Here is a 12,316-nt window from a genome sequence, read left to right on the forward strand (position 1 = left end):
CCTGAAAATGTCTAGAAATCTGAATAAGTGCAAGTTTAGCAGAGTCAGTCTGGCATTTCCCCGGACATTACAGTCATAGTGAATCTGTGTGTGGCTCTGCAGAGATCCAGCTCAGACCAAAAGCCTCACAGCGAAGGTCACCCCTGACAATTCAGCAGAAAATTATGATCCATACTCTGCACAGGCTCTCATTATCCTGAAGTTCACATTTAGAGACAAGAATACAAACTTTAATTCAGATTTCTCTAAGCTCTTTATCTTCTTTGTTGCTGGAGTTTGTTTAGGACTCAGTGTAGACTGCTGATATCTGAGTTTACACAATAGGACGAACATTTCCCCTCCTGTCCTTCAGGGAAACCTTAAAGAGGGTCAAAGCTCCAGCAAAACTTGTAATGCAGAGGAAATCTTTGTAGACTGTCTGCATTTCTGCTAGTGGACTTTAGGGTCAGAGAAAAAAATACTGATCCATTCATGTGCATCTACAAGAAAAAAGAACAGTGCTTCCCCTGTGGGGTAGAAGGATTCAGAATTGTGCCTGTTTGGTGAAATTTGTCAAAAAACATGCACATTGAAACCAAAGATGGCAGGCGCTGTCTCGAATAGAGCAGTCTTAGAAAAGAAACAGAAAGAAACTGAAACAGAAAGATGGCTCGCACTTTGTGAACTCCAAATGACCCAAACAATTCTTTAATTCACCACATCAGTGTTGCTTAGAGCGCACAAGACCTTTGCAAATGTTTTACATAAGATGACAAAATACATTTTAGATAAACAGCAAAGAAAAAGGAAACCTCCCCTGTAACTATTCAAATGATATTTATTATGCATGTTAGAGAAATGTTTAAAAGTTCAAGTTTATCAGCGGTGTATGAAGTACTTGAAAGCCATAGTTGAGTAAAGTTAAAAGATATCTCACTTGAAATCTACTCCATTAAAAGTGAAAGTCATCCACTAAAAAATTACTTGAGTAAAAGTCTTAAAGTAGCTCAAGTTAAACGTACTTAAGTATCAAATGTATAAGTACAAAGAAAAAAAAAAGCTCACAAGCTCTAAGATTAATTCTCCTCCCTCAACTTCCTTCACCTCCTGCTCCCTCTGTCCTTCCTTCTCTCCTCAGTCCCATTTTTTAGGTTGGATGGTGAGTTTTGGAACGCCAATGTTTTGTTGTTTTTTGGCAAACACAGGAGGCACTTCATCCTGTGGGATGAACCTTTCATCCAAACAAAAGTGAGAATGTTAGCTATGGCAACAGATGTCTGTTGTCTTCTGAAGGAAAACTGGCAGGTGGTGTTGTGGCGGTACAGACGCTGAGGAATATTCTCAGGCTGGAGGTGCGGTGGTGCAGTCTTGCTGAATGATGAGTCTCAGCTTGATATGAGAGCACTGGTTATTTGCACAGTCCCAATAATCCAGACATGATGAGACACTTATACTCACATTTTATTATGTGCCAAGTAATGAAGGTGACACTATTAATTTAAGTATTTTAGTGTTCTTTTTTAAAGACAAAAAGGTATGGTTACCTTGACATGTTTCAACGTACTCTGCCGTTGACAGCTGTGGCGTGTCTTTTTATCATCTGTTTCCGGTAGTAGCTGACAGATTGATCACGTGGTTTGTCCCGCCAGCTACGCCCCCCGTTGCCTGACGGCCTCTGGAGAAATGTGTCCCAGGTGTGTGAGAGCTGGAAGGCTCCTTCATCCCTGTTGATGGTGTCCTTGCCCCGTTTCCTGATCTCTATTGACTCTTTTATCCATCTTTTGTATTAGTTGCCTTCTGCCCCGATTATTGTTGATTTGTCCCACTCCATTATGTGGTTTTCACGTTTGCAGTGGTCTGATATTGCTGATTTTAGGTTTTCCTGATTTGCCTTTTCCTTGTCTGCCCGGGTGAGACGTGTCGCTGTTTGTTTTTCGCACTCCTTCTGAAAAAAAAAGACACGCCACAGCTGTCAGGATGAATAAAATTACATTTTGACAGCTTCTGAAGAAGACGGCAGAGTTACATCGAAACATGTCAAGGTAACCATACCTTTTTGTCTTTAAAACAGAACACTAAAACACTTAAGTTTCTAAGAAGACAAGATGAATCTAATCAGTAAATGACACTATTAATGTTGTGGAGTAAAAGTATCATTTTTTTCTTGTTAATGTAGCAAAGTAAAAGTGAAAGTTGCAATAAATATAGAAACTTAATTGAAGTATACATCCTTTGAAAACCTACGTAAGTACTGTAACATAGCACTTATACTTAGTTCTTTTACACCGCTGAAGTTTATTTCTCTGACTGTAGAAGAAGAACCTTTAAGTTTCATAAAACCTGCAACAATCACAAGATTCATTCACGACAACTTTAATTTGTTACACTACAGAAAAAAAAAAGTCACAGTACAAACAAGCCATCACTCATTGTGGTCGGCCAAAATCATTTTTCACGTTTTGAGTAAAGTTATTTTATTAGCTCTTTTTTTTCTTTGTAGAAATTCACCTTTTGAATTAGACTCCCTCTTTCGCTCATCTTAGACATTTTTGCCCCCCGAAAAAAAATACAAAAATAAAAAAAAGAAAAACTGCTATAATGTTGCACACTTGGACTATTGAATGATGTTCCAGGCATGCATGGGTTTTTAGAATTACACAGCACAGGGATTCAACGTGGTTGCATACTGCCTTTCACCCTTGTCTACTAAATAACACACGTGCATGACATCTGCGCTCTTACACACACGGTTTAAGCATCAGTTCCCACGGTTATTCACATTCACACACAACAACATTCAGCACACTCACACAGTAAATATTAAAGTAAACTTCAGATGGTAAGGCTTAGCATCTTTTAGCAAGTAAACACGACAGGTGTGGCACTTGAAAGACAACCAATTGACCCATGAAACTTCGGCGTAAAGTGACTTATTCACATGAACAGCAGTCTGGTTTCTCTCACACACATTTCTCATTCGTATCACTACATTTACTCACTGTTTCACTACTTTTGCTCACCTGTAAACATAGAACCACAAGCACAGGGATTCAACATGGCTGCATACTGCCTTTAACCCTGGTCTACTTAATAACACACTTGTACCCAAGCTGCCCCAAAAATGCCTGTGTGAGCTTTGCTCATTTTAACCACCAAAATTAACTAGAATATTACGCAAGTGCCTGAATATTCATCTCTCAACAGCTGAACAAGATTTAGTTCAAATCACAAAAACAAACATGACAGTACGAGGCGTCCATGTCCATATACATATTTCACACCATTATTTTTGGTCCCACAATAGCTTTTACTCATATTAATTTGTTTATGGTTTTAGTTTGAAATGAGTGGATATTTGTTATAATTTTGTGCACCGACTAAACTAGTACTCCCTCTAGTGTTTACATAAAGAGAGACAGTTTTTGAACACGCTGAATGAAACTCAGTTTGTTTATCTCTGAGCTGTCAAGGTTGAGTGTTTGTTGAGCACCGGGACACGCCCCGCGATCAGCAGGAGGAGGTGTCATTCTCTGAGAGCTGCACATGCTTCTATTTATAACAGATAGCTGCAATAACTCAGAGAGGAAGAGAGGGAGAGAAAGGCATAGGGAGTCATCTGACCTGCAGCTCATTCCACAGATAGTGTGGGACAGAGCACTCACTCCGTGCTCACAGCTACCATTACACCAGAGTGTGCTGAGGATGTGTTGCGACACCATCAGAAGACTCTGAAAAGACTTTCTGGACGTTTCTTTGTCTCTTTTATTGAAGGACATAAATATTTATCACACTTTGGAAATCAGCTGAGTGATCATGCCAGAGGAGAAAGGTAAAAAAGGAACTTTAATAATCCTTACATTGATATGTGTGTGTGTGTGTTCACCTGCCTGTGAGAAAGAGGCTGGAGCGAGTGTTTTTCTTGCTTTAACCATTAGAAGTTACAGTTTCTTTCTTAACAGAGTGAAAGGTGATAAACTGAGAGAGGATCATTCAGAGCTCACACAGAGGGAGTGTGTTTGTGTTTGCAGCATGTTTTTCTAGGTTGTAGTTTACCTACAGGCCTCCTATTATGTAACCGAGCAGAAGCATAGAGCACTTTCTGTTTGAATACAGTGTGTGTGAAAGTGAATGACAACAACAGGCGCGTGTGGAGGTAGGCTGAAGGCTGCAGGTTGATGTCCTGCCTGCCTGCCTCATCCCTGGCAGCAGCCGTGTTGTCTTGGTCCTCTGCCTGCCTCCCTCTCACACTGGGAGCTCGGCCCATTTGGGCGGCTTTCAGAGGGGTGAGGAGCAGTTGCTGAGGAGAAATCCCGATGATATTATTACAGTGATTTACAGAGTGTGTTTGGTGTTGCGTAATAGGGTTGTGGTGACCTTTTGAGGCTTAAGCATCTTTTAGCGTGTGTTTACTTTTTGTTTGGGGATCATGTGTTTGCACAAATGTTCCTTTTATGTTCCTACAGGGAATTAACTTCATGTTTTTTACTCTGAGAGAGATATTCCATGTTATTCCATAATGTATTTATAGCTTGGCTGTATAATGTGGCCTTGCTTTTCACCAGTGTCGGACAATTTCAGGCTCTGACAGAGGTTGAATAACGTAGAAGACAGTGTTGCTGTTATACTTTAAACAATACTTAATCAGGACTTCTAAATAAAAAATGTACAATAATAATTGAGATAAATTTTACTGTCAATAATTCAAATTCTTGTACCAAATTAAAAAAGAAATACTGATTTCAAAACAATTTCTTGATTTTTCTACCATCTGGTATTTTGTTTCAAGTGATTTATCAACAGGATCTATAAGTTTAAGCTCTTTCAAAAAGTATCTCTATTTTTTTAAGAAAGTTTTATTAAATGAAAAAAAAATCTTTTTTTTTTTTTTTTTTTAGAGTTTTAAACCTAAACAGCTCAGCTCTCAGTCCCATTAAGGGAACGCACTATTTTAAGTTGATAAGATTTATGTTTTGTTTTTTTTATTCCTTTATAAATATGTAGATTAAGATTAATTTCAAGACAAGTCCTACCCAGGCTATGGGATAAGGGTTGTATGACCAGAAAGATTTCAGCTTCCAAAAATATGTTCAAATTATTTTTCACCACTTCATGAACAGATCTAGGCTCGAGTTCAAATCCATCCATCTGTTATCTTCACCACCTTTCAGGGTAGCGGAGGTTGGAGCCTGTCCCAGCCGTCACTGAGTGCAAGGTGTGGGTCTCCAGCCTGTCACAGGACTAACATGTAGAGATAAACAACCATTCACAAACACTCACACCTAACAGGCAGATTAGAGGGACCAGTCAGACTGATGAGGATGTGTTTGAGAGAACACACACATGCACAAGGAGAACACGCAATTTCTACATAGAAAGGGACCTGAACCAGCAACCTTCTTGGTGCTGTGAGGCAACATCTGTGCAGTCCTTTGAGCTAAAAACACTATCAGCATTCTTCAAAACAGTTTTCAAGAGCTCAAAGTAACAATCTCAAATTTGTTGTTTTTTTTTGTCCAGCAAACAGCGAAAAAGAAAAAAAAAAGACTTCATTCACTGACAAAAACTACAAGATAAGGAAATCAGAAGCAGCAAATATTCTACACTTTCTCTTCAAAACTGTGGGAAGGAGTTAGTTTTTGTTTATGATTTGGGCTTACTGCTAAGAGAACAACAAACTGAGCCATAAGTGATTCAACTCTGACATTTGACACAATAATCCCATGAGTGCTAGCTCAGCACACAGCCCCCCAAAGTCTCATCAAACAGCATCAAAGGAAAATGTTTTGTAACTTCAGAGAGCTTTTAGTAGAGTCATCTCTGCATTAAATACACGTCCAGTTTGATGTTGAGGGGAGAAAACAGATGAGATAACAGGAAAAGAGTACTACTGCCAGTAAGAATATTATAAGGGCTGCAAAACAATGTTTTCCCAGTTAGCTGTTTGATGTTTAACTTAGACGATGCCAGCAATGAGCCTTAAGATTATTTTTTACCAAATCTCTTGACCAAAGTCTAAAGATTTTGAGGAATAAACCAGAAAACGTCCTGTACATATGATGTGTGTAAAATGTTTGCCTATCTAAAACTTCGGTATTTTTTGTAAAGAGATCATTTGCTAGAACCTGTGTTTTCAAAAACAAGAAATGAGTGACAGCTCAGCACACAGAGTGAATGAGCTCTTGCCAAAATGCAGAGAAAACACTGATTTCAGCTTGGAATTGCCGCATCAAGGTTTTTTTTTCCTCAATTTCATCCTTTTTTCAGATTAATTGACTTTCCAAATGTCTTGTGAACACTGATAGAGGTCAACTGATGATTTAATCTGTTGACTTCAGGAAGCAAACCCAATTGGTAACCAAGAAACCAGGCCTCGCCACTTGGCTACATGTCGCTATGTTTCCACTCATGAGCCCGGCATAGCTGCTTGTAAAAAGTTGCCTCACTGTTTGTCCTCATAAACACACCACAAGTATTTCCTCTCCTCTCCTCTGTCTGGTCCGGTACAGCCTCATTAAAGCCGATCCAGTGTGAAGTTAACGGCCGTGTGTCTGAAAGGCCGTAGCTGTGTTTTTGTGCAGAGCAGCAGGGAGGCGTGTTCGCTGCTACCACAATGTGACGACCCAATGAAGTCTGGTGGGGGGGGGGCAGTCAAGCAACACACCCACACACAGACACACACACAGGGGCCACGTGCTAACACACACATAGTGTACATTGAGGGCTGGGATAGATTTACTGTTCATGCGTGAGAGCTGGCTGTTTGTTTGTGATACTTCAACATGTAGCTCTGTTGTAATAAACCTCAGGAATATCAAACAGTGAAAGTGTATTAAAAGTAGTCCACACATTGAGATAATAAACACATGCATAGTCTCACACACACACACACGCACACAAACACACATCACTTTCTTCCGTGCCTGAGTCTCAGCCAAGGACGGTGTATCCTGACTGTGTGATGTAATGGCTGGCGTGTTGTCAGCAGTCACAGCGACGCCCGTCACTATTCTGGACTTGCCAGTAAACAAACCATCTGTGTGTCATTTTACCTCCATAGCCCCATTCACATTCCAAAAACACATAGCATATTAGAATTATTCAGTCATTAAAATTACCTGAATGAATCCCACAGCTATGAAACATATTGCATATATCCTTTAAAGTATCCTAAGATGAACCCTGACCCTCTTTGTATTTGTCACTAACACAAATCCCACTCTAAGACCAAAACCAACGCTGTGTTAGTCCTTCACGTAACGCTTTCTGACTTTCTATGCTGCTCACCGCACTCCACCCAAAGTCAGCTGGTTCCTTCAGAGACATAAATCTTAAAGACATAACTGTGAACTTTCTTATTTGGAAAGAAAACACAAATTTTTAAAATCTCTTCACATTGCAGGTTTCAGCAAATATTTCTGAGATCAGGGATTTATGCAAGGCTCTCTTAAAGGTGCACGTTCATTATATAGCCTTTGAGCTGACTAATGTGTTTTTAATGATTCTTAACAACAATAGAGCTATAAATAGGCTTGTGACATGATACATGTTAGGGTGCTCTTATTGTTTGTTAGGGACCTTCACAGGGTTTGTTTACAATAGGTAAAACATGACATAATGCAACCTTATCCTTTAACAGTAAGAAAGTGAGAATAAAACGTGTTGAAGCTGCATTTTATTATTGTGTACCAAATTCAGATCCTTGGTCTGGCTTTTAACTCTTGAGCTTTGAGTTTCTTTGGATACATTTGCTAAACTTGAGTTGTCTGATACATTAAAAATATTGTAAATTATCTGTATAATAATATTGATTTACAGTAATCTATAATTTTTATTAATGTGATTGAAGACTCAGGATGTTCTGTGATATTTATTTTCTTGTAGCATCAATAGATGAAACAACCCTTGGAAAAAAAGTGAATCTAACTTTTAGTTGACTCTTAGGACATCTACTCGGTGAATAACCAATAATCCAATATTTTCCTTTTTTGCTAGCTTGGTTTTTGGTCTCCACCAGCTCCTGAGTAAAGTCTCTTGTTTATCACTTTATAATGCTCCACTTAACCAGATAGATGTAAATATTGTCTCGATATATAGGGATTATTTGTTAAACAACAACGGCGGATGCGATCACCACTTGGGTGCAGGAGCACTGCGGAGTATAACAGTTTGTCAACTGACGTGGAAGAGTTAACCTTCAAAAAATGCATTTTTTAACTTAAAATCATCACTTTTACGGCTCCCAGGTTTGTGAAATAGCAGTGAGTGGATAGAAGAGATCAGCGAGTGGACAGATAGGTGGACAGACGTTTTTAGCGGAGAAATCTGGCACAGCTGTCACTCGATGCTCATGACTGCATTATCCATGGACACTTACCTGAATGTGACTGACCAGGATGTAAACATGTGTGAATAAATTAGAAACCCTCCAAAAAAGGCACACAGACAGCTGAGTCTGAGACCCAGTTCGTTATAAAAGAACCAGAAAACTACGTCCAGAGAACTGCACCAAATCAGACAGCACGCTTAATGATTTACCCGCAGACGTCGCTGGTGTTTCAGTGTAAAGTGTGACCCTGTTAACTGGTGACTCTCGTTATTCACTGATACTGTCGGCTGAGAGTGACCAATTAGCATGGTCGCTATTAACTAAGAACACCAGATGCTCTGTGACGGTCAAAATTTGATAGACGTTGCCCCTCCTGTATAGTATCGTTTCTGAAAACTAACCACTAAACACCGTGCATTTTTAGGCTGATAACAGGTTGAATTTAGTGTTTAAAAAACGCTAACTCGTATCAATGAACGGAGCTGAGTGCTGCTTCTGCAGTCGCATCTTTATGATGACATAGACTGATAATCCCTCTGTAGATTTTAAAGGTAAGATTCAGTCTGATATTATATGAGATACGATGATAGCACATGACAGCAAAACATGACATGAGAAGATATGGTAGGATGAAATACATTACAGTTGAATACATGATGTCATGCGAAACAATAGGCCTACGTGATACGACATGATATTTTTGGACACAAAGTAATACAAAAAAGCACAACATAACATGATACATTGGAACAATATGCTACAATACAAAACAATAGGATGCATTTAAGGATATAAAAATATGGCCTTCCTCAAAAGCTCTGTTTTCAAACAATACTATTTTTAATTGCACTTAATGCATCTATATTACATAAACCTCTGCACTGTTTCTCCTGTAGTGGTTGAATCATCCAGCAGTCTGAGTAATCAGGGTCACTGTGTCCTCACTTAGTGGCTGTATGAAGTGTCTTTGCGCTCTTCAGGGCACAGATGAAGTTAAAAATGGTCAGTGTGTTTCTGCTGTAGTGCCCTCTGTCCTCGAGGTGATAAACCTGCTCGGCCTGTGCCAGTGTTTCTGCACCAGCTCTGCTCAAACAGCTGACACAATGATTTCCACAGAGGCTCTATTCATGAGTCATGCTGTTTCTCTCTGGGTTAAAATGAATGGCCTACAGCACTCACAGCACCCACAGCGCCCACAGCGCTCCGATCCTTCACTGTCTGTGTGCTCTTTCACGTCCCCACAATCAGACTCTACACTCTTAGGCCATTATTAAAGTGTCATCCTTCACACTTTTATTAATACACACAGGCACACACACACACACACACACAAGCTGAGCTGCTCAGTGATTTTCTGCTGCATCACTGTCTCCACCACAGTCACATGATTCAGACCATTAGACAGCACTTTTGCATAGACAGACTATTGATCAAAGCTGTGCAGCAACTCCCTCTGTTTTTTTCTTTGGATGTTTGACCATTACAGTCTTCACCTTTCCAGGGATTATTCCAGGCCCCATCCTGAGTTTTCATTTGATGATGTGGGATTTTAAAGTGTTTTAACTTGAGGCAAGTAGAAAAGCTACATTGGAGCCAGCTGCGGCAACACATGGGATCATGTCTGTCGGCAGTGTTCAGCGTCCACGTGGAGGAACTATTCACTTAGGAATCCATGACAGGAGTAGAGGGACTCATATGTTTCTTCACAAAGACTTTATTCACCCAGTGCACACTAGTTGCTACTATAGAAGATTACAACTCGTGCAAATCACTGCTGGTCTTGACATGTTTTCAACAGTAGCACTTACTAACCTCAGAATTTCTCGCACTGACTTATCTTTATTCATTTCCTCATATATCTGTTTAAACGACATCCCTTCATCTTTAAAAGGACTGGGCCAACAAGGGTGCATGGGTGTCATATGCAGAAGAGGTCAAAGGTCAGCTTTCTGTAGTATTTGACCCATGGGTCAATGGTTAAATGCTGCTGAGGGCATGACTGCACAGGTGGACATCAGAGCCTTAAAGGGATAGTTCAGTTTTTTTGAAGTGGGGTTGTATGAGCTCTATGTGACCACTAAGGACATTAGATACAGTAGAAAGTTGTCTCCTCTCCCTCAGTAAGACACAGACTGTAATCGATGGTGACGAGGAAATAGGCGCTAACAGGGAAATACCGTACCAGATTCTAAGGCTATTTTCTCTGCCTACAAGAACTAAAATCAAAAAGTAATACCACAGTTTAAGAGTATGCTACATAAAATATTTTTTAAGTGCATTAAGTCTTCGGAAATATAAACATTTATCCGGACCTAACTAACTGGTCATGTATCCTTCCGCGCAGCGCTAGTGTGCTCCGTCCCCCCTCCTCCTTTCAGCTGTAGGGAATGTAAACAAGCTATGCTTCGGGCGCCGGTTGTAGCCTCGTGTAAGTTTAATCAAGTATTGTAATTCTTTTGTTTGTACTCTGAGGATTGTGAGGCAGCGTAGGAAATTCAAAATGAGTGACTATGACAGCGACGATGAAGTTTCATTTACTTTGGAACCAAAAGGATACCTGTATGAACCGGAGTACACAGAAGAGGAGCTGCTACAGATGGAGACTGAAAGGAATTTGATTTTAGTTCTTGTTGGCAGAGAAAATAGCCTTTGAATCTAGTACGGTCTCTCCCTGTCAGTGCCTGTTTCCTTGTCACCATTGATTACAGTCTGTGTCTTACTGAGGGAGAGGAGACAACTTTCTACTGTATCTAATGTCTTTAGTGGTCACATAGAGCTCATACAACCCCACTTCAAAAAAACTGAACTATCCCTTTAAGAGGTGCAGGGAAAGTCACCCCTCAGAACCTGAATAAGTTCAGTACTTCATGTTGAGTTCTCTGCACTCTGTAACACAGTCCTGACTACAGTAAACTTGGCTTAAAGTCTCTGTTCGTGTCTTTTTCTTGGCATGCAGAGTGGGTGAGATAATGGAGGGAGTTTTCTGTTGGGATGGCAGACAGGAAACTCTTAGGCAGTGAAGTAATGGCTGCATAAAGGTAAAGCCAGGTGTGAGAAAGCTCTTAAACACCTTTCATGTGTTATTAATTGTATTATCCAGGCTGCAACACGGTAAGAGGATGTGGATACAGCCAATAAAAGAGAAGTCTCAGGCTTGAGTTTAGTTTAACGGGTCTTTGATAGGTTGCATTTTCATCTCTGTGATGCGTTTTTCTGAGCTGAAATCCGCAATTGATTCACTTTGTCAGAGAAAATGAGCGTCCGTTCTCTGTGGAGGGATCTTAGATAACTTTATATCTGTAATATTCAATACAGACATTAGCATTAGCCAATTATTTTAAAAGACAAACTCAAGTTTGTTTCACTTTACTGCCCAGATGGCACAGCCATAAAGGAAATAAAATAAACAATAACAAATAGGACGACATCTAATTTTGTCCCCACTGTCAATGGAGGCCCCTCATTGGCCAGTCCTGCTGGAATTTAGGAGCCTTTAATGGGCCCAAAACAGAGTCAGTTTTGATTGAATGTAGCTTACTTGGGACCTATTCACTCTATATCCATCAGATAAATGGAAAACCAGTTTGTAGCTAGAGTCTTTATCTGGTATGAATAGTTAGGGACCAAATTAAACCCATTTAAGTCTACTTCACTGGCCTCTTTGCAACCAGGTAAAGACAAACAGCAAGCAACAAAGAGCGCCCTAAGCTAGCAAAGTGTATAACTGAAAAATTAGCTTTTTTGAGAAACATACAGTAAGTTTTTGACATTGATGTTATGTTGCAGTGAAACAAGAACTGAAAGCTGTCATTGACTGTCTTCAGTCAATGACACCAGGGATTTCCAAAGTGTGGGCCAGGATCCTCTGTGGGTCTGGAAATGACTTCAGAAAACAAAGAAACTAATTATTAAAATGGCACATTTCATCTAGTTTTGTCAAAATATAAACACAAATAGAGGCTAAATTCAATATTAAAGCATGCAAACATAAAACTTTTGATCTGTTTTCCA

The 12,316-nt window shown here is 39.8% G+C and overlaps 1 protein-coding gene across 1 annotated transcript in view; it reads left to right on the plus strand.

The window, feature by feature from the left end:
- The first annotated feature begins 3,536 nt into the window (after window positions 1-3,536).
- ablim2 (actin binding LIM protein family, member 2) overlaps window positions 3,537-12,316 on the plus strand; it is an 80,398-nt gene continuing 71,618 nt past the window's right edge. Inside the window, exon 1 of the mRNA XM_074661788.1 lies at window positions 3,537-3,808. Within this exon, the coding sequence (XP_074517889.1) occupies window positions 3,793-3,808 (16 nt within the window). The 5' untranslated portion in view covers window positions 3,537-3,792. The remainder of the gene's footprint in view (window positions 3,809-12,316) is intronic.

Source organism: Halichoeres trimaculatus, unplaced genomic scaffold (assembly GCF_033239565.1).
Source record: "Halichoeres trimaculatus isolate MK-OKI-2021-1 unplaced genomic scaffold, fHalTri1.1 fHalTri1_scaffold_22, whole genome shotgun sequence".
Classification (NCBI taxonomy): domain Eukaryota; kingdom Metazoa; phylum Chordata; class Actinopteri; order Labriformes; family Labridae; genus Halichoeres; species Halichoeres trimaculatus.